The sequence below is a fragment of the Diabrotica undecimpunctata genome, chromosome 5 (genome assembly GCF_040954645.1).
Source record: "Diabrotica undecimpunctata isolate CICGRU chromosome 5, icDiaUnde3, whole genome shotgun sequence".
Taxonomy (NCBI): domain Eukaryota; kingdom Metazoa; phylum Arthropoda; class Insecta; order Coleoptera; family Chrysomelidae; genus Diabrotica; species Diabrotica undecimpunctata.
In genome coordinates, this window is record NC_092807.1 from 136611375 (window position 1) to 136634290 (window position 22916).

At 35.2% G+C, this 22916-nt stretch overlaps 1 protein-coding gene and 1 pseudogene across 2 annotated transcripts in view; both read right to left on the bottom strand.

Moving 5' to 3' along the window:
- Nucleotides 1-1957: 1957 nt before the first annotated feature.
- Nucleotides 1958-3923, bottom strand: LOC140440800 (protein ABHD18 pseudogene; annotated as a pseudogene).
- A 6728-nt stretch (nt 3924-10651) lies between these two features.
- LOC140441841 (arylsulfatase B-like) overlaps nt 10652-22916 on the bottom strand; it is a 62142-nt gene continuing 49877 nt past the window's right edge. For both annotated transcript variants that reach the window (XM_072532785.1, XM_072532787.1), the window contains exons 6-8: nt 20733-20868; nt 16561-16833; nt 10652-11759 (exon numbers count right to left, since the gene is read on the bottom strand). In XM_072532785.1, the coding sequence (XP_072388886.1) occupies nt 11209-11759; nt 16561-16833; nt 20733-20868 (960 nt within the window). In that variant the 3' untranslated portion in view covers nt 10652-11208. The remainder of the gene's footprint in view (nt 11760-16560; nt 16834-20732; nt 20869-22916) is intronic.

Genomic DNA, 22916 nt, shown 5'->3' on the forward strand with positions numbered 1-22916 from the left:
TTTGAGACCTAAGGAAGGTTTAAAAGGTGAGAAAATATGAAATTGTAAGGAAAATAGTAAAAGCAATACATTTATTTTCCCATAAAATTATATATTATGTGATTTTACTCTTTTGCACTGACGTCACTAAAACTGTGGATGTCTTCACGTCTATTTACTTCAATATAAGTGCCCGGTCTTAGGTTATTTTGCGTAGAAAATGCACCATTCTGAATGCACCATTAATATAAGGACAATAAACAAATAAGTATGTCATTAATTTCCTTTTTAACTCCATGAAAGCACTATGGTGTACCTATTGGCCCAAACACCATATTGGCGGTCGCTCAGCGTATGCTTTTCTTCCAGCTCTCTACAATTTAGCTACCGAACTAAGAAGGAAAATTGTCCGAAAGCGCACCCCTTCCTCGTCATCTCCACCTTTCGGGATAAGGACAACCTGTGGGTGAATTAGTGCGGCCAGTCTTACTGTCTCTGACGTGACTACGTCTATGCTAGGTGCCGTTCGGATCTTCATCCGTCCAACAGCCTCGCCGAGTTCCAACTTAGTAAGGGGTTCCGCCTCTACGAAACCGATAACCCTTTCACGCATATCCTTTACCTGAGGAAAGAGTTCCCTCCCGTATTAAACTGAGTTTCTCCTCCTCAGGTAGGAGGTAGGATGTCCTTTTCCCCTTTAATTCGGTACAAACAATATTGAAGCCCTGTCCCCAGATATCCTTTTCGAGATCCTGAAGCAGGTTACTCCACTTTCTCTCTTAGATCCTCTTATCTCATTCCTGTATTCATTCTTCATTCGCTTCAATTCATTCATTCTCTCTTCCAAATTTCCTGCTTGCACTATTCTTAACCTCTTACTCTCATGCAATTTGTCCTCAGGTATTCAAGCCACTTGTTCCACCAGTATGGTTGTTTCCTTTCATATCTCCCATTTGATGTTACACAAGCTAACTCCTGTGCCGCACTCAGACCCTTAATCAACTGACATCCTCGCATCCTAGACCAATCAAGCCAAAAGCATTTACAAAAACCTCCTCATTTAAACAGGTCTTTAGATTGATATCCCCGTCTTTTTGTTTCTGCCTTTTGCTCGCTATCTCAAAACTCCATCGAGTTAGAATCTATGAAGAGGGCATCACGTGACTAAAAACGACCTCACTTCGGCCATATTGTTTTGCCACTTTTAACAGATCGTATATGTTTATTTACGTTTTTGTTTTTCGAATATTTTTAGTTTTATAATACTTTTATAGAAACTGTAATAATATATTGTGATAGTGCATAATAATGGTTTCTTGTTCTCAACGTAGTTGCAGTGGCAGAAGCAATGTTAATAAAAAATCTTCAGGAATAACGTTCTACAGGTTAGTATACAAATATGTAAACAAAGTAATGGCCCGTACTTCAGAGAATAAATTAATAGTATTTGACTGTATTAATTTATCTTTATGTATAATATACCGTGTTTTTAGTGTTTACCGCGAGATAAATAAATCATAGTTTATTAAAAATGTATTGCACTTTTTTAGATTATGTTTAAATCTTCGGAATAACTAGTCATATTTTTAAAGTAGTTTTATTATTATTGAGTCCGGCCATGATGCCACCGCCATATTGATATCACAGTTAGCCACGCCTACCTACGCCGTTTTTAGTACATACGTTAATATGCTCATAGCTTCTCCATAGATTCTAACTCGATGCAAAACTCACATACTTGTCTAAGCTGAGCAATTCTTTTTCCAAAACAGTCCAGCTTACGACCCTGTTTAGAAGTGACGTTGAAACCAGTGAGATGTCCAGAAAGGATTCACTATTACCTTGAATATGCATCCGCTAAATAGCCTACAACTCTGTTATATTCCTAAACTATATTAGCTACAAAAAGAGAGCCTATTATTATTTTATTAATTCGGTTCAGTAAAAATTGTACAAAATGTTTTACACATATCTCACTACAGACATCAATTTAATATTTAAGTAGGTATAATTTATTTGCTACTGTTAAGGCAATCGTTATAAATGCTGGAAGTCTTTTTAAATTTTGAGATCGCCGGGTGGAGGTGGTCCTAACTTTTTTTTGGCACGTTCAAAGGCTGCCATAATGGCATTTCTGAAAAGTTTTTGATGAAATACGTAACCACCTACATGTCCACAATTAATATATTTAACAGTACATCCGGGCCAGATATCTTCCAGCTTTGACACTCCATTCCTGGGAACATATCCATCCGTTGCGGCACAAACAGATATCACTAAGGACGTGTCGTAAGGGACAGAAAAGTTTCTCAAATGAGTACATTCATCCATCATGCCCCTCATGAACCACAAGGCCTCTTTGTTTTTCATTTTTACTTCTATTATTTTTTTGTTAAATTTGGGTCGTTGAGTTGGATTCCAAATATTAAAAGAAGTAAATTCTTTCCCAGGCGACGGTTGTTTTATTGGAGACATTTTATGCTTTATATTACAGTACTTATTCAAAAAATTGATCAGTTGGTGGGGTGTTATATTGGACATGCGAATATTCGAATCATCAAAGAAATGTAATAGAATATCCAGATCCTTAACTGCTTCTATTTTTCGTTCCCCCGATCTTATGAAAATATTGCCTAGCACAGTCTGAATAAGGTCACACAAAAAGGGGTTATCAATGATGTGACATTGTTTAGACAGCTGATTGCACAGAAAGCTATTGGATTTATATTGTGTTTGAAGCATTTCCCAATCTATTGACTCACTCATTACTCCCTCTGTGAATACTGAAGATGCAGTGGACCATGATAGGCAAGGAACTAACACTAGAGGTCTGGGCCAGTTTGACGCTGCCAAAGAAGCCATGTGACCTCCCATAGAAATTCCAGTAATTCCCAAAGGACCAAAACCATATTTTTCACACCAGTTTAGAAGAACTATACACTCAAATATAAGGCAGCCACCCATAACAAAAATATCAGATACATAGTGAAGACTAGATCTTATTTGATTTTTTGGTTTTCTAACACCATAAAAGGGATTTTCTAATATAATAGCTCCAATACCTTCTTTCAGTAATGGTTTAGCCATGAAATTCCTTCTTCGCCAAAAATAGTGATCACCTGTCCCTGCTAGATGAATGCACATTGGTTTGTAATCACTTTTCCACTTCAAAGGAAGCAACATTTGAAAATAGCAATCTTGTACTACTTCAGGTACTAGCCCAGGTAGGAAATTAGAAAAAGGGCTTCGGAATTTGCCTTCTATTATTCTACAGTCAGCTTTCTTCGTGATATTTAATATTTTGATAGGATAAGTGTTTGGCACCAATCTATAAGAACGGTCTCTGTTCGATATTATTTTTCGAAATTTGAATAATCTTTGTAAATTATCAGCTGACCCCCATCCTTTTGTAAAAAATTTAGATAACAGAAGTTTTCTATACACTACATCTAAACGACTTATTTGCATTATTTCATTAAATAATGAAAAACAATTTCCAATCTATACTTTCTAACTGTACTGCATCAAAGCCCAATTTATGTAGATATCTATAAAGTATATATTTTTCTCCAAACGCTCAATATAAAAATTCAGTTTGTATTTTATATACTTTTAATAAATACTGATAATAAAAATACATTTTTTCTGACAATTCAACTTTGATCTGACTATTCAAAATACCATTATCATGAAACTGTTTGAAAATTACCATTTATTTCATACATAGGTATTTTACATTTAGTACATATTGTGAACTGACATTTATTGATTAACCTGCAAAATTTACCTTTATTTATATTATCTCATCTTCTGTGATAAATTCTTAACATGTGTGATTTCCTCATGATCCTTCATGAACTTTACTTTGAAAAGGTACATGTCAGGGACGCGGCTGATTTCTTTTCCTTTATATATTTTTACGTTTCATAATCAAATTATGTAATGTTTACATCAATTTGACACTTAGGACAAAATATAAGAAATTATATTAATAAGGCTACTGGGTCAATGGTGCATCAAAAATATTTTTTTACTTTAACTCAGTGGCGCCTCACGATATTATGCTATTGGGGAGAGTGTGCAAGAACTATAATCCAATATTTTTCCTTCGATCACTCTCGTAACGTATGGTCCTAAAGTTTTGGGAAAAATTTCAAAAGCATATAACACTGACTACAATAATCTTATACTTTTATTAAATTATTCAACAATTTAACTTAGCTATCCTTATTATAAATCAAAATTCAAATGACAGACAAGGGACCATTATTTTCGATTTGCCTAATAATTCCCCTGACACGCTGCATCATCCTTTGGACGACGTCGGCGTCAATTTCTCTAATTTTTGTGTATATGCGGCGTTTTAACTGTTCCTGATTTTGTGCTTTCCATCCGTTATTATAGACTTTCCGACTTAATATTGCCCAGAACTCTTCAATTGGACGAGCCTGAGGTAGGTTGGGGGGACTGTCTGCTTTCGGTACAAAGGTAATGTTGTTAGTTTCGTACTAGTCCTTGTGATCCTCGCGTAACTTGACGAAATGCACTCGCCTTAACGCGCGGCAACATCTCGGAATTCTGTCTAATTGATCCTCTGTGTATTTTGGAGCTTTCCTTCTTTTCCGGTAGATAATATTGTTACTCGATAGGGTCCTGTATACTGTAGTCTTTCCAACATGAAATCTTCTCCCCAGTTTTCGCTGTGAGACCCCAATTTTGTTCTTAGCTGCTTCAGTCAGTCTTGCCTCTCTTATATGGTTCAAAATCCGCGGTCGGCCACTTTTACGCAAGTTAACACATGGTATCCCTTCTTCACATTCTCTGATTGTGCAATAAATTGTCGATTTGCTTATGTTTTGATCTCAATAAATATTAACAATATCTCGTTTCGACATTCGCCCAACCATATTATAAACACCTCGACGAATATCAATTTTATAAGACATTTTGCAGAGCACAAACCAAAATATTCTGCTTTGTTTATTAAATGTCAATAACTGATGACATTTCAATTCCATGGCCTTCTTTGTTAAATGCATTTTGCTTCTCAATCAGACCAGGTGAAATTTCTCCCAAAACTTTAGGACCATACGTTAATAGAGAAAAATAAAATTTAATCAACAGTAAAAAGATTAGCTTACGCGATATTTCCAATGAAAGAACGAGGTATAATTTGTGCATATAGGGGAAGTATGCCTTTGATGACATACCTAATTTCCTAATTTCACCTCTCGTTTTTTTTTTATTAAAATACATGATCATATCTGTTACATTTTTTTTTTCTAGTTCAGTTGAATGTATTAATTAAGCTGGACATATAAAGGTCAAAGGGAATGTGGATTTTTATATTAAAAAATTGAAATATCAGAAATGTCAAGTGTGCCATCATAGGCACATTCCTTGCCTATGATGACATGGCTGCAGAGTATACTAGAAAAAAATATGTTTTAGTGTTAATAAAAATGTTAATATATTAACAAAAAAGTAACACACATTAAAACAATTCAGAACATAAATCACAATAAAATATCTTACATATTTTATCGACCCCAGCGCATTCAGAGTGACACCAGGATTGGCACTCCTGACATTTAATCCAGCATTCTTTCGACTTTCAGAGGGAATACAGGCCATTACAATACAATCAAGCGACATCGGAATCATCATCTTCAAAATTTTCGTTATCGCTCACGGATTCCTGTTCCTTCTTATCATTTCTCTTTATCCCTTCTTTTGCCATCGGTATAATGTTCGTTTTTCAGGAAAAGTGTCATCCACAGATTTCCGTTCTATTTCACTGTTGTACGTAGCTTTTCCTTTAGGTTCTATCTTCTGTTTAATTTTTCGTTTAATTTGGTTTGCCAGTTTTCTTTTTTCTACATTTTCTTTTTCAACAACCTTATCTTTCAATTCTTGAATTTCAGGGGTTGAATTTATTACCCCTGTTAATTGGCGATTGGTGACTTATCCCTTGCTATTTTGACGACAGGGGTCTCCTCTATTCTGCTTATGTGTTTATTGTATTTTTTTTTTCTATTTTGTGTCCACTCATTTACAAACTGTACGTTACATTTTCTTTTAATGGCTTCATTTCTCTTTCGATGTCTTATCGTATTTCCTGTACCTAATTCTTCTCAGTACTCTCATCTCTGCCGTTTTCAGTAGTTTTTGCATTGTGGCTGTCTCGGGTCTTGTTTCTAAGGTATATGTCATTATTGGTCTTATACTGGTTTTATAAATTCTTGACTTCATCTCAGTGTTAATGTGTCTGTTTCGCCATATAGTGTTATTAAGGCATCCTGCCGTCTATTTGCTTTTTGTACTTGATCTCTCACTTCTTTGTCCAGGTCTCCATAGCTAGACAGTGTAATTCCCAGGTGTATTTTATTTCCATTACTTGTTCAATACTGATGCCATCAATTTCTAGCGCCATATTTCCTTTTGCAGACCGTAAGAATCATGTTTCATTTCTTTCGAAATGCGTTCCTAGTGATCATTTTTTATTTTTCTTATAAGTGCATTTGTTTCGTTTCTAATTGCCTTGTAATTATGGTATGCCTCTTGTGTTTTGGCTGAAATGTGTTTCAGGTAAGTTTTTTGCTTTTCTTTAAAATGTTCCTTCACTTCTGTACAAAACCATGGAGTTTTTCGCCTTAGGAACGATTTATTTTTATTTATATTTCTTTCACCAAGAATTGCCTTGGCCAAGGCGAAGATATTAGACTTAATTTTTGCCCAGCTTTCTTCGACTCCATCACTTTCTCTCATATATATGTTTCTGCTTTTTTCGGTTATTCTTTTTTGGATTAGGTATCTTGTGGAGTCATCCTGTTAACTTTCGACTTTTATGTTCTCGGGGTATTCTCGGGGTATTCTGGTGTTTTATTATCACATATATGTGTTTTCATTCGGATCGCTTCCTATTTCTGCTGATGTTAGTGGTCTTACATCCAAGATTTGAGAGCTGTGCAACTCTCTATTCGACAGAATATAGTCTATCATAGATCATTGTCCTCTACTGTTTTTAAAAGTGTATTTGTATTATTTTTTGCGAGGGGATATTTTGGGGAATATTGTAAATAAGTGAAACGTCTTCTGGGATATTAAGGGTGTGGTTGTGTTCTTGGAGATGTTGAGAGAAAGTGGAAGAGTTTTCTCTTTTTGTGTGCTCTAGAGAGCGTGAAGACAGTGATCTACATGTTCCACCTATGTAGGTGGCATCACAATCTGAACATTGTAGTCTGTAAACACCACTACGGTTCATATAATTGATGGGATCTTTGGAATTAGATATGTGCTGATCCAAATTATTGGGTACTTTAAAGGAAACATGGATATTTTCAACCGAACGTTGGATAAGATTCTGAATATCTCTAGAAAAACTTTCGTGATGGTATGGGAGTGAAACGTAATTGGGTTTGGTGGTAAGGTCTCTGGGGAACGCAGTCTCCTGCAGGGTCTTAAGGCGTCTTTTGTGGATGAGTTTGTTGATGATGTGGAGATCATATCCATTGTTGACTGCTATTTGTCTGAGTATGTTAAGTTCTTTTTTGTAGTTTAAATCTGAAAGTGGAATGGATTCTAGGCGATGGATGTAACTATGAAAAGCTGCGCATTTGTGTGACAGGGGGTGGTTAGATGAGAATGGTATTACGTGGTCAGTCTGTGTGAGTTTCCTATAGATACTGAAGTCGAAGTGGTCATTTAATCTGGTAATGGTGAGATCAAGAAAATTGATTGATATAGATGATTTCTCATAGAACTCCCACTTAAACATTTCCAGTAGCGCCTCAGTAAAATTGAGAGGGATTTTGATACCATGTGGGCGCTAATGGGTTAAAGATTTTGACGTAAACAAAACATACATATTAAAATTTTTCTTAAAGCAAAATCATAAGAATAATTTTCCTAATAAGTTTATACGTTACCGACTAGAAATATTTTGTATAACAATAACTTACATATTAGATATAAAATCGGAATGTCATGAAAAGCAACGTCAATACCTATATTTGCTGTTTATCTATCGACGGCGTCTTACCTTAACCATTGTATAATAAGCATGCAATGCAGTTATCAATGTTATCAATAAACGTATTTTACGTGTTTTAAAACTTGTTTTTGTCAATGAAAGAATTAAGGATATCTTTCGTCCCACCTGCTGCACGATGGCTAAATCACACTAGCACCAATGTCACAGTCTTTATCACAGACCATTTTATTTATTAAGCTCTCATGATGTGATTATGTAGAAGAAACTGGTACACAATGACACATTTTTTTAGGAAATGTACTCTAACATCGGAATGCAATCTTCGAAAAAATCTCAATTTAGAGTTTTGTTATCTGTATACATTTGTCTATAAAATTTGATAGTTATTAGGACTAAAGTAAAACTTAATTAAAATCCTTTGTAAAAGGTATATATTTAAAAACCCAAACGGGCTGTGTTAGACAGAACGTTTTTGGAATACATCATTCCATCATCGGTGTCTAGGAGTACATGAATGTAGCCACTAAATATATGGGTAAAAACCCGTTAACAAATAATTAGTTACATTTGTTCGACATTATATCTTATAAATACTTAAGATGTTAAAGTTACCGTTGGATTAGGTAACATGGCGAATAATCTTAATTAACTGGTTACCTAATCCAACGGTAACTTTAACATCTTAAGTATTTATAAGATATAATGTCGAACAAATGTAACTAATTATTTGTTAACGGGTTTTTACCCATATATTTAGTGGCTACATTCATGTACTCCTAGACACCGATGATGGAATGATGTATTTCGAAAACGTTCTGTCTAACACAGCCCGTTTGGGTTTTTAAATATATACCTTTTACAAAGGATTTTAATTAATTTTTTAATATATGGTATACAGACAAATACAGGAACGTAGATTCCTTGTGGATTTTAAAGTAAAACTAGTTACTTTGAAATTTTCAGAAATATGCAATCTGAATTTGTATCAATGTGTACCACCAGTGGTACAGTTTGAAACATAAAGTAGTAGATAATATAACCCGTTAAAAACAATGATTAAATACAAAAAATATTTATTATTTCTTCAAGTTACCGTAAAATAAAATTGTTAAACTCCAAACCAAATCTATAATAGCAAGACAGTTGTTTGTTTTCTGCATATATAGATGCTGCCAATAACATAACAAAATCAAATTTCAAACCCATATGAATATCAGGAACATCTGAAAAGCAAAATAAATTGGAAACTTTTGTACTTCTCAAATATGAAACTTTAAATTCACTTCTAAAATTTTCACAATTTCTAAAATTTTGGCTACACAATAGACGTTACTCATAAATTTGACAAAGAGTCTGTCAACACTAAACTTCCCGAATCCGTTTCTGAATCACTTTCACCTTACTTGGTCTTTTTTCTAGGAGGGCCCTTTTTATAGCCTTTTGTGCTAAAAGATTCACAAATATTTCGTTTCAGTTTCTTGACTGTGGGGGTTTTCTTACCTTCCGTGTTATAAGAAAGGTCTTTTATTTCTGGTATAGGTACTAGTTAAAATGACACTTTTCCTTGATTTCTCCAAATTTAAGCTTAATTTAGTATTTGCTCCAAATTTAAGAAAAATCGGTCAACATTTGGTTTCGTAAATAAAGTAAGCCTTGACAGTGAACATCCTTCTGACCTTCTGAGGCTTAATGATGAATTTCTTTTTATAAATGCCCTTAACCAATCTTTGCTTGCAAATTTGTTGGCTTTTCAATATTCTGGCATAGTGATATTGTTTTTAGCAACCATTTCATATGCCAATTCTCTGACTTTTAGAGTATTCAACCCAAAAGCCATTTTGCTACAGTTCTTGATATAATCACACATCGACGTCTCATGCTATGTGTTAAATACTAATCCAACAGCATAATTTGGCTCCATTTTTGCATTTGGATCATTTTTTTCTTCTAGAACATATCGCCTTAATGTGCTAAAATTTATGCCAAACATATCTGCCGCAACGCGAAGTGCCCATCCATTTTTTTAACCTCTGTTACTGCTGTGGTCATTTGTTCACTTATAAATTTGGTTCTTGATCTTTCTTTCTTCCTCCTTACCATGGTACACCTGCAATAGAATGCCGTTGGTATAGAATTATTAAGTATGGTACACAATAAACACGTGTCATTGTGTACCTCTACTATATGTTTCAATGTGTACTACCACAGGTTTAAAGTTTCAGTTGGATATAAACGTAAAACCCGGCAATTATTGGCAACGATATTTATACGTCAAAAGGCATCCATTACAGGTATTATAACAACATATATACTTAAAATAAAACTATTTATTTATAGGCAATATACCTTTTTATAAACGCTCCAGTTTTTAAATCTCAGGCACAAAGAACAATAAAAAACGTCGTGTAATGTCTACTACTCCGTATATAAAAACGCAATGCATTATGTACTTAGTATCCATTGCAGCTAGTGGCAATGTGGCGCCAATTTAATTCAGTACTAATAACAGTGTTTTATTGTGTACTATGAATTAATGTGTACCACTCTCCCTTACATGTCAAGACAGCTGAAATGGATAATGCAGATAATACTATGGCCCCTTATCCTAATCACCGTTATGTTCGTTATCAATAATATCTACGTTATTTTTTAAATATTTCTATCAAGAAGAAAACAACATAAAAATAAAAATATTTATTTTGTGTTCCTATGTACATAAGTTAAAATTATATTACATTTTATTTAAAATCTAATGATATCTAATTACTGTTTTGAGATCTCTTTTATATAAAAATAAAAGTCCTCAAATAAAAGTGAAAAGTATGGACTAAATAGTGCTTTTACACAAATAAAAATACTATAATCCTTAACTACCATACATTTTTATACAATAACATGATCTTAACTGTTAGTCTTGGCATAGTTGAGAGCGCCTAAGTTGCCCGATAAATGATTGGTTAGAGCATTCGAAATATGTAAAATCTCTATAAGACGATGCCTATCATCCTAATGAAGATAAAATACAATTATTGTAAAACTGTAAAAGATCTGGCTTCAGACGAAAAAGAACAAGATGCTATCAACTATGATAAGAGTCACTCACTGTTTCCAATTATATTAAAAAACATTTCCCACTATCTTCGTAATCTCTCTTTGAGGTGTAAATTTAGTTTGGATTTAAAAATTTTGCTAGGAATTGTTTAAAGAAGATGTTAATCATTATCTTATAACATAATCTACACATTATTTTCTTGAACTAAAATTTGACTTGCATTTTGATTTTTACGTTTTTGTTTCTTATCGTAATTTACTTTTGATAAAATTAAAATCATAATTGCTAGCACTAATATCGCTCCTATAATTAATACGATTCCCATCACAGAAATGGGGTTATGAGCTACTTTGGCTTTAAATACATTATCACAATCTGCCCAACTAACCCAGGTATTATTCCAGTACACTGGATTTGCTTTCGGATCACGTGGTTTATTTCTTGGAGGCACAACTGTTTTTCTATAGTCCAGAAGAAGATGTTCTAGATTCTTTACAATATTTGGTCTAGAGGAAGCTAAATTGATCCTTTCACATGGATCATCTTTAATGTTGAATAGACATGGGGACTGCAATAAGTTGCATTTTGTTTCTTCCAATTGATCTGGATCGGAAGGTGCACATATAACAGTTGCTTCCCGTCTTAGTTGTTCCACGACAGTTTTATCTATAGGTTTTAATCCTCTTGGAGAGCTATTTGAATATTTGTCTTCAATTTGTTGATAAGTTATGAAACCTAAAATAATTAAAAAGAAATTAGTTTTGTTACTGCAATTATTTATAGAATATTAAAATTAAACTGGCACAATTAGGATCATTTATTTTGGCCTCAAAATATCTCCAAGTTTGATAAATAATCTCTTTATTTGATCCAAATCTCATTACCTGTTGTACCTATTCCTCTGAGATACGCAAATTGCTTGTAGTGGCTAGGAACCGGACTTTAATAAGTGAGTGCGTAAGCAGTTCGAAGTACAGTTCTCGTATTTTGTCATTGTTACAATCGAGACTATCCATTATATTGCCTAAAGATCATTTTTTCCTCTTCATTTGTAGCTCCTTTCTTGATTTCTTTATTTAATCGTACCATATAGTTTATATAATACTTGATATCGATGGGTTTGCCCTTCTGAAATAATCGATGAACAAAATATCTTATGCATCCCAAAATATGAAATCTATGCCAGATGGACTGGACTGTTCACTTAGCTTACTGCCGATTTGACTTTTAAGTGAATTCGTGTTTCATCAAAGACAATCGACAAACGACTGTTGCCTATCTGTGTTTCGTCAGTCTCCTTCAAGAGCAGTAGCCAAGTCGGTCGCTGCGCGACATTTCTGTTTCAGCACTAATTTGTAAATGGTTTCTTATTAAAAATAATAACTCGCGAAATAAAATTTAATAACGAGGAAGACGAATTGCTAATCAAGTTAGTGCCTAAGAACCCACCACTATTTGAACCTCAACTAAAATCCTGCACGGATGTTATCATCCTAGAAAATATAAAATCCTTCTTCGCGCCTAGTGTTAAATATAGAATATATACATCTCCGTTTTTTCATTCGAAAGATACGAGAATACGAGAAATGTGTCGTCATTTTCTTCTTTCAGTAGCTTTTAAAAGAACAGTTTCGAAGCAGTTATACGACCTTTTTCTACATCTGATATACTGAAGTATAGACGCACGTTTTGCGTATGTCTCTTGTCTCGGTCGCATACTCATTTTAAGGAGTGAAGTTCACTTGCTGTCTCGGTCTCGCTCTATATATCACATGTCTCGGTTTCTTGTCTCTGTCGCTTGTTGCGGAATGCTACGTTTAAGTATCGAAACACAAATTCATGTTTATTACTCTGATATAGTTGCAAACAATTCTTTGAGTCATCAACGGGTTGATATTTTTGATCGACTGAGAGCTAACGCGGTCTTTCTCTAACGCGTGTCACGTAGAATTTTCAATCATAATTAATTTTCAATCATGATTAACTGGGAGCAAACTCCGTAATTACTCTGAAAACAGTATTCTCAAAGATAACCGTCTACGCAAAATGGAGAAATAATATACTTCCTTCTGATATGTTTAATATCCCTACTATATTACGCAACTACAATTTACGATAAATCCTCTAAGGGAAAAATTTACTCATCCCAGATACCTATGGTGTCAAAACGATTGAGCTCTGGTGGGGCTCTTTCCGTGTTATCGAGCCCTAGGTGACTTGTTATGCTGGGGTATCTCCCAAAAATTTTCGTACACATCTGGTCGTCGAGAGTAGTACAGCTTTCTGCATGGTCTTATAGAGATGTTCATTCAGACCCAGCTTTTTATGTTTTCTAGGAGGTTCTTCAGAATGACTCCAGTAGTAGAAAGAATAATAAGTATTATCTGGTTACTTTTCATTCTCCATTGTCGCCTCCATTTGTATTTCTAGATCTCTGTACTTGGCAATCTTTTCGTTGTATTTAACACACAGAATATTGTTGGATATCGCCACGTCGATTAGTGTTGTTTGTCTCGTTAGTTTATTAACTAGTATGAGATCTAGTCTATTGTGTGTGACTGTTTGGTTTGTGAGCACAGTGCGGTCCCAATATAGCTTAAAGTTGTTATTTTCAAGCATATTCTCTGGGACGTATTGATAATATGGGAGATGGTTTGCTTGGAGAAGTCCGAGTTTGATAGCTACTTCTTGATGAAGGACTTTTCCTACTGAATCATGCCGTTTTTTGTATTCAGTTGCAGCACAAACTGGGGGCTGCCAGGCACAAATGCCTGGCAGCCCCCAGTAAGATGTTGGATGTTTTCTTGGGTTTGACATCCATATCGGCATTTGTCGTTTTGGGTTTGAGGATTTTTGAGGATATATTTAAGGTAATTTTTTGTTGGTATAACCTAATCCTGAATGGCAATTAATGGATCTTCTGTTTCTGGGAAAATCTTTCCTGACTTCAGCCAATAGTTCAACGCTATATTGTCGACATAATCTTGACTGATTTCATTGGAATCTCGCCCGTGCAGAAGTTTACCTATTCAGATGCGCATTTTTTCATTCTTAGTTAGATGGTTTATGCGCATTTCTGGTTCCCTCAGTTTGATCGGTGTTGTGTCATCTACTGCGTAAATCGCGCGATGTCGAGTAGATGTCTCAGATTGCATATAAAAATAAGTTCTTAAAGTAGATAAGGTATGCCGGTCTGAGGCCATCCCCTAAATCGCAACCCCTAAAACCGCAACCCCCGGTCGTAAGTTCCAAACGGCTTAACGTAGGATAACGTACTAGGGCTCGTTGGAAAGGGGATGGAAAATGGGGTTGAACGCAGTATGTGCCGTGCCCATCGAAGCATGCCAAAAGGTCATTATTAGGTATCTTCGTTTCTATTGGTCCGATCGTGACGTACGAGGGCTCGTTGGAACGGGAAGGGGACGGGGAATACTTTGACACAAAAACAAAGATGGCAGCATTGCCAAATGGGCGCTAAACCGTATCTTCGTTGCTATTGGCCTGTTTTTGACGTATGAGGTGTGAGGTGAAAGCGTTGGTGACACAGAAGCCATGTCAACGTTCAGTATGAACATTCTTCTTCTTCTTCTTTTTCGTACAGTGCCTAAGAGAACGTGACAGTCGACGCAGAACGTGAAATGTCGCGTGAAATAACGTGACATTTGACGAAGAACGTGACATTTCACGTCCTGCGTCGAATGTCACGTTCTTCCAACGAGCCATCGTACGTCACGATCGGACCAATAGAAACGAAGATACCTAATAATGACCTTTTGGCATGCTCCGATGCGCACAGCACATACTGCGTTCAACCCCATTTTTTATCCCCTTTCCAACGAGCTCTCGTACGTCATACTACGCTAAGCCGTTTGGAACTTACGACCGGGGGTTGCGATTTTAGGGGTTGCGATTTAGGGGATGGCCTCAGACCGGCATACCTTATCTACTTCTTAAATTAGTAATCTGTTTTTACTCTTCTTTTACTGCACTGTTGAAGAGTTTTTATATCCATTTTAGTCTACTTAATAATACCAAATAAATAGCTAAACGGTGTTTAGTGCCTTTCGTGCTAGTAAGATGTGAGCGGAGCAGCTGTTTTACTTTTCGTATGAACTCTGAAATTAATTCGATTTTATTTTGTTTATAGTTAATTTTCTGCGCTTGCTTTACTCCTAGATATTTGTACATGTCATTTTCTCCCATAGCCTCGACGTTTTGGCCATTTTGCATATCGAATCCTCCGGGCTGAACCTTTCCTCTGACTATATTTAAAACGTGGCACTTGTCTAACCCGAAGTGCATACTAATATCATTTGAGGATGTTTCTAGAGTTTTTAGCATCTGATCTAAGTGGTTTCGAGTGGAAGACTTTACTTTTAAATCATTCCTATACAACAGATGATTAAGATTGGCCACTACAATATTGTTGTTTTTAATGCTAAAACCTGAGTCAGTGGAGTTCAATAGCTGGGAGAGTGGGTTCATCGCTATATAGAACTACAATGGGCTCAACGAGTCTCCATGGATTATTATAATATTAAAAGTACAATTAGTTAATCAGGCATTTTCAAAATTGAAACCGTGCAAAAATGTTCCCGACTCTTGATACGCATTGGTAATTGTTGATGATACTGATGGTCGAGAACAACTTTCAGCAATCATTCCAACGTGCTACTGCATCATTAGCCGCGGACTCAATTTCGTTTAGGTGTTCCATTTTCGCACTAAATTTGCGCTTGCGGTTGCAACAACAATAAGCTGTCTTTAATAATTGCAAACAACTGTCAAACAACTGTAACCAGGGAGACGCAAATCCCACGAAAATTGCTACGTTTGAAGAAAAAATAGTATACTTTATTCGGCAAAGAAGCGACTTTTCTTGACTTGCCTTCTATTATGCGTCATATCGGGCGAGTCAAGAAAAGTCATGCTTCTCCGCCTCATAAAGTAATATACTATTTGATGATGTGGCACCTGAAACGCCTTGTGCTTTTTCTTGAGTAAGCCGTATCACAATTTGATACCGCACTATCAAAAATAACAATTTAAAAATTTCCTAAATTTAAAACTTCTTATTTTAGTTTTTTTTTTGTAATTCATTATCTTAAATATTCGTCCACTGCTTGATATAGATGCTAGGTCTCACGCAACTCTTTCTATATTTTTCTGCATAGAGCATTCTTCTACTACTACTTTTTCTACTATTCTACATAGAGCAGCCTGCATCCAGTTTCTACTGATGAGTTTTATTTCATTGGGTCATCTTGTTGGTGAACAATGTCTGCTCTGGAAAGCATGTTTTTTTTTATTTGACGCGTTTTGTCCATCGGTCATCTGACAAATTGGCAACTTTACGACTTCGTTTTTCTTTAGAGTCATAATTTCTCGTATGCCACTTAAATTAATTGGGACTTAAAAACTACACATTAGGAATATCTAAGTGATAAAAGAACTACATCATATTTTTAATCTAATGAATATAACAAACGAATGCTCAATGAAAGGTAAAGCAAAAACGTAGCTAACTTAAGTATACCTGTAAAGGAAGTAGCGGCCTTTGACGACAAAACTTGATTAATGTCGTAAAAATACTCATCCCTTTTACCATTATCTCCAAACCATTTATCACGTTTTCCTTTAACTACAGTACCATACATGTATTTCCAGTCACCTTGTCTAATGGCTCCATATCTATCTATGTCATCGATGTTATAAACAAACTCTGTTCTAGGACTTTCTTTGTCTTCAGATATTGATTCCCACATATCCATTCCGTCTAAATGTTTGGGTATATTGGTCTTATTTAGTCCTAAAATTATTAAATAAAATTTCTTTATCAATGTATTATTTATGCATCAAGAATATTATTTGTATCAGATTGAGTATAGTACTTCTGAACTTCAGTACTTCAGTAGATGATTCTGAACAAAAATGTTTATTAACACTTTTTTTGTAGAATAAATCGTTCTCTTAGAAACAACGCTTGAACCGACCGGTGATTTTCAATGTCAGGTGCGCGCGCGAAATCAATTTCGAATAAAGTTTGTACCAACTCGACTGCAAAAAATCGATATCTTTTGATTAAAGTGTCCTAGTAACAAACATTAAATGCGTTTTAAAGGTGAATAGTGCAGCTATCGTATGCCGTTTTTGTATTTTGCCGCAAATAAAGTCAGTTTCATAAAGGCGTTAAATATGTAAACGTTTAGCGATTTTTACCATTTTTACGATTCTCACGAGATTAATAAAATTTTTCCTCTCCGTTTACCGGTCAATATGCAATTTTCATTAGAGCTTAATCTTCATAACATATAGCCTTAAATTTTGGTTTTGAGTTTTGGCAACAAATGTAAGGCATTGGAAATATGCCTAAACAACGCTGAATTTAAACTTTTACATTACAAATAATCTAAAATTGCTTTCTTTTGATTACGTACGTACGTAAAAGTGCGATTTTTAAAACGAGACAACTTCAGCTACAAATTTCAACTAATAACATTATCGTGGATTGTGATGTCATTTAGGCTTATTTCAAATGCCTCATATTTATTGCCAAAACTTAAAATCGAAATTTCATGTTAAAGTTTTAAAGATTATGCCCCAGCCGTGAAAATTTAATAGCGACCGGTCAATGGAAGTGACAGATTTTATTGATCTCACGAGTCATGATCACGAGATCTCACAAAATTGATTTCATTTGCGGTAAAATATAAAATTCTTTATAAGAAAGCTGCACTTTTCACCTTTAAAATGCCTTTAAAATTTTGATTTTTGTCGATAGGTCACTCTGATCCAAAGATATCGAATTTTTACCGTCGAGTTGATACAAATTTTATTTAAAATTTATTTCGTGCTCGTACGTGCAATTGAAAATCATCGGTCGCTTCAAGCGTTGTTTCGTAGAGAACGGTTGATTCTACAGCAAAAGTCTTTATAAACATTTTTGTTTAAAATGATCTCAGCTACATTTTTTAATTGCAATATTGTTTTCTACAGCGTACAGATTCATTGTAAATCGATTTTTCTGTTTCCTCCCCCCTTACGAAGAGGGTTTTAGGGGGAAGCCTTGGGATAAAAAAGCTAAACTTTTTTTATCTTTTTTGAAACCACAAAATTGACATTCTCAGCAAAATTCAGCCTGTTCGTATGATTTTCAGATCTCAAATCTCTGACGACTGGAATATAGTTGTACCTGATGTACCTACTTAGAAAAGTTTTGTTTGTATAGAAAAAGCCGTTCAGCAAGATGTTTTTTTTTCGAAGTAAAACACAATTTTATAACAATTTTGAATAAACTAAACAATCAACAAAGATCGCGATAAGCGGTGCTAAGGTAGAAATTTCGCAGGGTTGTAATAGGAACATTTTGGACGAAATATCTTTAAATGATCGTCTGTTTTTTATGGTACAAAGTACCATAATACACTTCTTTGTTGAAACTTTATTTATTTCAAATGTATTATCTAAATTTTACAATAACTACATTTATTTTAAGTTTCCGCATTTCATTCGGTGCTGATTTCATAACGCCTGTTACAAGCAAGCAATTACCATGGAAACGACATGCAAAACTACTTACTAAACAAAAAATGTTTTGTGCTAGATATATAGCTTAGCTGATTGTATGGACGTTCGGAATGCAACCAAGACATAAAACTTCTATTGGTTAAATATTATGCGTAGATATGTACTACAAAATTATTTAGTGTTAATAACATCATGTTAATATCCTCCTAGTTTGGAGGATAAGGCAAATATTAAAAAAATTTAAGATCTGCGCCAGTATTTAATTTAAGGCAAGTACGAGGCCATTCGTAAAATAAGGTTCCCACGAATTTTAAAAATAGATAGCTTTAGTGCAGACGATGCTCCAACTGTTCTATCCCCATATTATACAATTCTATTGCCAATCGTTTTAGGTATCAAGTAACCTTTTCTTTAACTTCATCATCGGTACTGAAGCATAAGACACCCAAGTGTTCTTTTAATAATCACTTGGTCCTAGATCCGGACTGGGGGAGGGCGGGGCACAAAGTCCAGTCAAAATCTCTTAGCAGTTGTTCAGTTTGATGTGAGATATGAGATCGAAGCCTCACACCATTGAACATGAATTGTGGTGTGGGAAGTCTCAGAAATATGCAAAGCAAGTTCGCTAATGGTAAACCTCCGATCTTCAAGCAATATTTGTTGAAATTTTTCGAAAATTTCGTCTGAAACTAAAAAGTCTGTTCTTTATCGTGAATTTCCGTTTGGCCTTCATTAAATTCTCTACTCAATTTGTGAACGTATTAAACAGATATGCACTTTTTCCCATAAACTTCGATTAACCGACTATGTATGTCAATAGGTGAAAACTGTTTTGCAAGCGAAGCTTTATCTTCGAAGGCTGCTAGGTCATAGGTCAGCACTAAGCAATGCAGAGTGGCATTAGTGGTAATCGCAGAGAGAGGGAGAGTGGATGTCTAAGGCAGTGTTGCCGGACTTCTCCTCCCAGCACATCGCATTCTGTCTCAGCGGCATAGAGAAGCTTTTTTTACGAATGACCCTCGTACAAACTGGTTATAAAAATTGAGCAAAGTTTATGCGGAAATATGAATTATAACCAACGTATAAGATCTTCTTCTTCAAGTGCCATCTCCGCGGCGGAGGTCGGCAATCATCATAGCTATTCGGACTTTTGAGACGGCTGCTCAGGCTGTAGAAGATCAAAGGACCGAAAATCCATACCTGACACCAGTTGTTACGTTTTTTTCTGTGGGTTCAAAGATTATCACAGTCACTAATTACCTTAAAGTTATTGCTTACAAAACAATTGGCACTTTAATGTAAAATTGCCAATAATAATCTAATTTAAGACTTCGGCAGGCTTATATATATAAATGAGAATGAAATATTCTCGAAACAGCTACCGAGCAACGATCGGATCCATACTAAAATTCGAAATTCTAGAAGGCATCACAACAATATCAATGAAAGAACTTGCTTAAGATCTATATCCAGTGGTGGATGAATACGGGTTGAAAAAGAAGTAAAAAAAGAGGCATCAAATTAAAATACGAATTCAGAATATTAACAATATATCGTAATCGCCTGCCAAAAAGTACTAGCGTCGCGCATTTTTAGTAATTTCAAAAGGTACCGAGAAGCCGTTGATGGATGATATTATTAATTAATTCATAAATGAATTTATCTAGACAATACAAATAGGGAAAGATTACTCCTTTCAGTATCCAATCTAATTCTTTATTTCACGTATACACACAGACAAACTTTTAAGTTTGACATTGCATACCATGCAAACCTAATATCCATATTAACACGTGTATTTGATGTATTTGTCCAGTACGCAGCTTATGATGTCTAAGGTTCTTGTTATATGAGCGCTAATGTCGTGTTAGCCGCGCCGCGTTAGCGTTGGCCCAACCCGACAATCGCATTACCATATGGAGTAAATTGTCGTCAGCGATTCCGCGTTATTCCGACGGCTAGCGTTACTAGCGCGGCCAGTCGTGTTAGTAGTGTAGAGTTCAAGCGTTGCACATAGCACGCATTAAGTTATACGTAGCGCTGACAACGCGAATAAAGTGATCTCAATGCGACGTAATTCCAGTCACGTATAACTTGGACATTATACGCTGTTATACGGCATTAGTGCTCGTATAATAGCTCCCTAAGAATTCTGTAGAAATTTTAAATTTATATACAAACCTGCTATGGAGTAGAATGTTGGCAGCCAGTCAGAAATATGCATTAAACGGTTGGAAACGCGTTGTGGTTTTTTAATCAGGGGACTCCATATAGCCGCTATATTTCGATGGCCTCCTTCGAAGGCTGTTTCTTTCGTCTAAAAAATAAAAAATACATACAAATATTTTAGCGGTAGATTTACAAAGTAAACGAGTTATTTTGTTTGTTGATTTTAGATGTGCCTATGATAGTGTTGAAAGAAACGACTGTACAAGGCCATGATAGAATTCAGCATATCAGTACACTTAGTAAAATTGGTGAAAGCGACCCTCTCAAGAGTCGAGTGTAAAGTTAGAGTGCAGAACGGAGTTTCCAGAACGTTCCAGTCTCAGATAGGACTTACAAGGAGACAGCCTATAATGCCTTCTATTCAATATTGCACTAGAGAAAGCGATAAAAGAATCTGAAACCAGAGAAAGTATTATTAATAGCGTACAATTACTAGCGTACGCCGATGACATCGACATTATTGCAAGAAGAAAGGCGGACGTGGTCGAATCATTCAAGGCGCCTGAAGCAGCAACAAAAAGAATAGGACTAGAGGTTAAAACTAGTAACACGAAGTATACGAAAATATCAAATTATGTACAAGCAGCACAACCCGAAGATGTAACGATCCGTACATATACTTTCGAAGGAGTGAGAGAGTTTATATACCTAGGCTCACAAACTAATCAGAATAAATGCAGTAAGTGCAGAAATTAACAGACGGATATATCTGGCAAATAGAGCCCATTATGGATTAAAAAATTTTTTTAACAACACGCCTAGTTACAAAAAGAACGACACTAGTGATATACAGAACTCTTATCAAGTCCATCCTCACCTACGCGTCGGAAATATGGACGATGACAAAGAGCGATAAAGAACGTTTAAGATGTGTTTAGATGCTATAATTTCGAACTTTACAGCCTGTATGACAAACCTGATATTATTAGGTCCATCAAAATAAACCGGCTGCGGTGGTTAGGTCACATAGAGAGAATGAATGAGATGGAGCAGCCAAAATATATTTATAACCAAAAAATAGATGAAGTGAGAAGGAGAGGTAGGCCCAGAGCACGATTTAAGGATCAAATGGAGGAAAACTTGAGAATGTTGAGAGTACGAAACTGGAAAGCCAAGGCGAAGAATAGGAGAGAATGGAGACTTAGCCTTGAGCAGGACAAGACCTACCATGGGTTGTGAAGCCAATGATGATGAGGTCTCTCATCTTAAAAAGTTGTACCAATTTTTATAAACAATTTTTTTACAAATAAATTTTCAAATTTGAATATTTTAATTTACAACTAGTTATAAATGCTATATATGTTTTATTTAAAAAGTGTATAATTTATTAGGTATTACAAATTCTACATCAATTGTTCGAAGATTTTTGCCAAACTTTAGTCCTTATAACTTTTTACATGGAGCATATTTCTCTAAAATCTGCACGTGAATAAAAAGTTTGAACCTCTTTTGACAATTTACTATTGAAAAAAATGTAAATGTAAAAAATAACGTGTTAGTAATATTGCTAGCAGCATTAGGCATGAACTCTTTTTGGACAGTCCTATCAGAAAAAGTGAATCACTCCATGCCGTCCGCAGATTCCATGTTTCCTGACCCAAGAAACTAATACCTGCTGAGGGTAACTTGTTCAGGATTACGGATAAATTCCAAAACAACATTCATGGAGGAGAAACAAGACTTCGAAACCGAATTGCATGAAAATTTGGATTTAGGTTCTACTTACCCTAAAATTTACTTTTGGACTTCTGCCGTTGATTGCTTTTTTATTTTTAGGGGTGAAAACTACCCCTATTATAAAAAATCGTATAATTGTAAATTAAATAAATGTCAATTAACGTTAGAGATAGATTAGTTATAACTAAAACAATGCGTAGGAAGACATAAAATCTCGTGGCTACGCAATCTCCGTGAATGGTTTGGATGCAGTTCAATTGAACTATTCAGGCGCGTAACCAACAAAATTATAATTGCCGGAATGATTTCCAATCTCCGATAGGAGCGGAACTTGAAGAAGAGAAGAAAACGATGTCATTTGTCTCCATTGATTTGCATGGAAACTTCGATTTAGGTTTTACTTACCCTCTACTTCAAAATTGGACTTGTGCTCTTGGTTGATTTATATTTTTTAGGAAC